Source organism: Protopterus annectens, chromosome 1.part0 (assembly GCF_019279795.1).
Source record: "Protopterus annectens isolate FY-2018-M chromosome 1.part0, PAN1.0, whole genome shotgun sequence".
In the NCBI taxonomy this organism is placed as follows: domain Eukaryota; kingdom Metazoa; phylum Chordata; order Ceratodontiformes; family Protopteridae; genus Protopterus; species Protopterus annectens.
Genome location: NC_056725.1, coordinates 1,206,716,399 through 1,206,722,398, shown reverse-complemented (window position 1 = coordinate 1,206,722,398; position 6,000 = coordinate 1,206,716,399). Strand labels below are relative to the sequence as shown.

The 6,000-nt window shown below is 38.5% G+C and overlaps 1 protein-coding gene across 3 annotated transcripts in view; it reads right to left on the bottom strand.

The window, feature by feature from the left end:
• SEC14L2 (SEC14 like lipid binding 2) overlaps nucleotides 1-6,000 on the bottom strand; it is a 749,750-nt gene that overhangs the window by 175,978 nt on the left and 567,772 nt on the right. For all 3 annotated transcript variants that reach the window (XM_044065622.1, XM_044065631.1, XM_044065638.1), the window contains 2 exons: nucleotides 5,578-5,638; nucleotides 616-699 (listed from right to left, as the gene is read on the bottom strand). In XM_044065622.1, coding sequence (XP_043921557.1) covers nucleotides 616-699; nucleotides 5,578-5,638 — 145 coding nt within the window. The remainder of the gene's footprint in view (nucleotides 1-615; nucleotides 700-5,577; nucleotides 5,639-6,000) is intronic.

The window sequence follows — 6,000 nt, the reverse complement described above, 5'->3', positions numbered from 1 at the left end:
TGAAATAAGGTAATCTTAAACCACCTTGTTATATTAGAAGGTTCATCTTATCCCACTTGACCCTTGCCCTCTTCCCTTCTCAGGTAAAATCTTTCAACTCTTTATTAATTGTTGTCCACATCTTCTCTTCTGATTGATACAAATATGCCGGACCCATATATAAAACTAAAGGGGCTATAAATATTTTTACTGCTTGTATCTTGCTATCCATGCCCATAAACAAGAGCTTTCAGTTTCTCAATTTTTATATTATCCTTTTAGTCTCTTCCCACATATCCTTAGCTGCCATAACAAAATCCTTATTAATCCATACTCCTAAATACTTAATTTTATCATGTCCCCGTAAATATGGGTATTACTGAACCAATTTATGGGTGAGTACATAGCTTATAGCAATAGTCTTTCTATTGCACCTCTAAATGAGCAGAGTGGATTTTGCCATGTCAGACAAGTTTGCACACTTGATATACTGAGTGGAAAAAGTGTGAAGACGTGGTTCATTCTGCTGTAGTTTCACTGCATCATTGTTACTGCCATGTGCTATACTAATAAGGAAAAACAAGACTTATATACACAAAGCAAACATATCAATATGTATTAAAAACAGGTTTTTACCTCCCAAGATGATGATTTTCTCTCGTGTTTCTTCACTGAGGAAATGTTTCACAAGGTTGTAAGCAACTGGAAAAAGTTTAGGAGCTAACAGGAAAGGAAAAGAGAATGTTACTGACACATTAGCACTGGCTCACAAAATTTGCATACAGAGGTATAGTAGGTGTAGTACGTATTTTATCATATCCACTACTGCTCTACTTAGCTTCACCAACAGTGCTCCTGTCTTCCTGTCTTAAATAGATTGTCATAGTATCATATAAACTTTCAAAAACGGTAATAACTATTACAGTCTCTCTCCATGGAATATAATTTCGTCCCAAGTTTGCTCTTATTTTCCTAACTACCAACTGCATTATGAAAAAATGCACGTAGCATTACAGAAATATCTTCTAACCTTGCATTAAACTCTTAGCCATAGTATAGCAAGCATAACTTAATCAGAATCCTCACAATCGCTGTGTTATCTTTCCCAATAATGTTTCATCACTATCCTAACCTCATCAACAGATCCACTTAAGCATCAGCCTCACTATGACTTTTCCTTAGAAGTAAAGCTAAATATTTATCATTGAATTATTTGCCAAAGCATTCTTATTACCAGTCATTTACATTTTAGTACCTCAGCATTATTAAAACAGCTAGTCAGCTACAATACCAAAGTTCTGTTTTTATCACTCAGAAAGCATATTTTCACCATAAACATTTTCCAGGTTATGCAAGTATAATTCTGTTGAAAAACTGCACTCACCAACAAATGAATTTGTACTGCCAAAGAACTATCTCGGTCCATCCAAGATTCATCATTCTCAATACAAGTCATCTTTGCCTCCCACACATTAGTTTGGCATTTTACTGACCTTAAACATCATACTCATCTCCTATTTGTCCTCACTTGTTAAGCATCATTCTGAACTGGTAATCACCGTCCTACCTATTAGTCTGTTAGTTAGCCTAAAGGATTAAGGCTATGAACAGTTAACCAGTTACCTCATATTACCCAGGGTTTGATTCCCTCAACCTCAATTTGCCTTGTGTGTGACTCCGAGCAAGCTACTTAACCAGACAGTGCTGTACAGCAAGCCTAACTAAGGTCCATGTGGATCAATGCTCCAACTTGGTCAACAAACACACATTTCCTGAATAATTTCACTCCTTGATCAACATTCTGATCTTGACCCTGTCCTCTCACTATCACCACCACTACATAATCTAAGAATCACCTATGATGTAGTTCCTAACCATCAAAACATCTTCGTCATCTAAACCATTAGCCAGGAAATGGCTTCACCATCCAAGCCCCCCTTCACTACTCAAGTACCATTTCTAAGGTCTACCAAGTATATTTTTAAAGTACCACCTCTTTTCTTACCTATCCTCTGTCATCTCCCATTAGCATTACTGTATTTTTCAAGTATCAGTTCCAGCTTTAAGTCCCTTTCACTCACACCTAAAATCCATGCCATTAACAAGTAAGTGATGTGCAAGTATTCTTTTTTATCTACCTGTTCTTTTATTTACTAATATGTTCTTTTACAGAATAGCATGGGATCCTTGATTAACTACCGAAGACCACTTAAACTAGTAATGGTGCATCGATAGCATGAATATCTGATGCACATATTAATTTGGGATATTTTTTCCCACTTTCACTACCTTTAAGAAAGTTGCTTCTTTACCAACATGCATCATCCTTACCTCCGCCCATTAAATGATATTCTAATTATAACTGGAACATTGAACTGTAGGAAGTTAATTCACCTAGAAATTATGAAAACCATGACTGGATGCACCAAAGGTCAAGTATAGAGTGCAGCACAAGGATTCTGGACATAAAATTACCAGTCACTTGGCCACAGCACATTTTCCTAAGTGCTATCAGCTAAAAATGCAGGTGTCCATAGAAATTAAATGCTGCAAATGTAATGTGCATATGCAGGTAAAAAAAAAATAAATGTGAAACACAAAGAAGCATACATAAGCCATAGAAAGGAATGATAAGTGATGCAGAGATGAGCAGCTGTAGAAAGGGACAATCATAAAATACACATACTTGCCTACAAGGAAGAGTTTTCTCTCACAATCTATGTCCATGAGACTATCTCCCAGACCTCGGTAATGTAATGCACCTCGACACAATGTCTGCTGTAAATACTAGACTGACACTCACATACATACCAGGCATTAGTAAGAGAACTACTACTGATCTTGTACAGGCACATAAACATTAACTGGTACCTCCATTTGTACAAACAATTAGCAAGGTCCCAGCAGGCTGTGCAATGTACTGCAAACTATGCCACTCTCCAATCACAGTGCCTGTATTATCGAGTGTGCAGGACTCCCATGAGATGGATTTGGTGTACCAGCCTGGGTAATGATGCAGCCACCTTGCCATTCAGCATTTTGTCCTTCTAACCTAGGACTGTAATCGCCTTGCATCATGAGGAATGGTCATGAGGTCAGAGGACATGATTCCACAGAAGAATAATTAGAAGATAAAGTAAACATGCAGGTTTAGCAACATGTAGAGTCCAGTAACCAGACTGTATTTATGCGAGTTTTTTATGTTAGTATTATGGCATCTTAACTACAACTGCCTTGGTGGATGGTAAATACTCAACATTTTGTTTTATTTCATAACAAGAGGACTAACCACTGCTTGCAAATGTGCAGGAAAACTACTGTTCGTAACGTATAGTTATTTTCATTCTGATATGTCTTCACAGAATCCCAGTAAAGTATTTACTTTTTCCCTTGTAAGGGTTATAGAGTATATTAAACTATGTTTATTTCAAAATATCTGAACTTGTAACATTGGAAAGTAAAACCTGCTTTACACAAGGGACAGCCCCCCAACAAACACACACTCTCCATGCGGGGGGTGTTCCCTGCAACTTACATACCAACTCTGGAATCGTACAACAGTGAAGAAAGGGCAAATTCCAAGTTTTCGATATTCTGAGTTTTAGATATTTAAATGTTCTGACTTTAGATCAAATGTAACCCATAATACTATTATACACGAGACTCTCAAACTTAAAGAGATCCTACACATAATGGAAAATTCTCATTAACACTAGATCAGTATTCCTTCAAATGTATGTTTGACAATTTTTAATGATAAAATATTTTATTTTAGTCCAGCCCTGTTCAGGGATATTTCATTTATGTTAGGTACCTTTCATATCCTGTTTATTGGGATACAACAGGCTCTTGGTATGACTAAGGGCACAGAATCTGTGGTGAGAGTAAAGACTTGGGTCTCCTGCTCCTACTTATAGTTGTCTCATAAGAATCTGTGGTGGAAATTAAAAGATTTTTCCTGTTCAGGAGCGCGCGCACACACACACACACACACACACACACACACACACACACACACACACACACAAACACACACACACACACACACACACACACACACACACACACACACACACACACACACACACACACACACACACACACACACACACACACACACACACACACACACACACACACACAGCCTATAACACATTGAAAAACCTCAGTGGCTGGGACACTAGATTTAAACCAACTTCATAGACCATCAAGAAAATGGCATGTGGGTGTGGGTATTTCCCCCACCCAATTTTTAACTCCAATAAACCTCACCAGCGGCATAGGCTTCAGGGGGCTTTAACATACTGCAAAGTCTTCCACTAGTAATATGCATTGTCACAAGTTTTATTGCCCTACTTTTATCTTTGTCAGTCGCATCCCAGTGCAAAGCACCAGCAGATATTTCATTTATGTTAGGTACCTTTCATATCCTATTTATCGGATAGGGAGCAAACAACTGAAGATCATTTTCTTCAGCCATGAGTTGGCTAATAATCCTGCAGAATGCTACTTCTCAAGCAATGCAGAGATTCAATGGCAACATTAGTCATGCAGGAACTGGGCAAGGATAATGGATATTTTTTTTCTGATGACTTAAAATGTGAATGTGAAAAGATCAAGGACTTCAGATATAGACAGTTTAAAAGATCTGAATATGCCTGACTTCATGGCATAGAAGGATGGAACCATTACTGCTGTGACTCAGGTCACCATGGCTCATTTTGAGACCCCTGTAATGCAGGAGCCAGGCAGGAATGGGGAGGAGTGAACGGGTATTCACCCACTTGCCCTTTGGGGAGGGAGGTGTGTGAGTTACATGCACTAAGGTGTGTGCAAGAGTCACTACAATTTCCTATACTGCAGACCTAGGGAGAACTACCAGTTCTTCTCATTGGGGGGAGGGGTTGCTGCTTGGAGTTACACTCCTTCAGGAAATGATAAGGATGACCACCACAGTCAGCCTATTATACAATTGTACAACTTCCTTCCGAGCTTAGCAGAGTATGTGCTGGGCCTAAAGCTACTCAGAGAAAAAAATGAACTTTCCCTGAAAGCTGCCTGAATGATGGTCTCTCCCAGCTAAATCTCACCCCAATGATGGGGATGAATGTGTAGGTCGAGATGGGCCTGATGATTAGCAGGCAGTGGGGGCAAAAAAATAAGGGGAGAGGGAAATCCTGACAGGAAAGACTAGTATCTGTTTTGCTGGTTTGTCACCCTCATTCCTCACAGAAAAAATATTGTCTACATGCAGAAGCCACATTGGCTGACCCCCCCCCGAACATTTTCTTGCTTCAGGAAATCATACAACAAAAGTAATGCTCAGGAGTACCACAAGAAGTAATTCTCAGGAGTACCACACTTATGAGGACCAGGCTTCCCTTACTTTAGTCATTCTGTAGTCATAAAAAAAAATAAATAAAACCGAACAGCAAACAAGTGTCTGTGAATTACACAAACCAAAAAAAAAAGAATCAAACTTGCTGTGTAGAAGCTGCTCATTTACAATAATATTATTGTGTTTATTTTTTATAAATATGAACATTTAAGAAAAATGAAGTTAGCTGCATAGCCTGTACTGCTCCCACTATACCATACCTTTTATAACAAACAGCCTCTTCAATCCTTCAGGGTAGTTATCCTCAAACATGGTGATGGCCTGTGAAGACAGACAATAAATGCACTGAAAATGAGCATGCACATCTTTGAAAATAAAACTAAAATACCTGCTCATCACTTGCAGTTACATCTATAGGAACACATCACAGACCTACAATATCAGTAGATTTTTCAAAAGCAATTTCATTAAGCTGCCTAAACAGTCCAGCATCCATCGAGGGAGTAGGCTATTTTTTGGCTACAGCACAGAATCTCTTGACGTTAGGTACTGGAAAAAGATCTATAATTCACTTGTTAAACAAGTCTGGAAGTAATATGGAGGTGAGCCACATAATATACAACTCCAGTTTTACAAGATGCAGCTGTGACTTGTTCACACAATGGTGTAGCTCAACCAGTTCT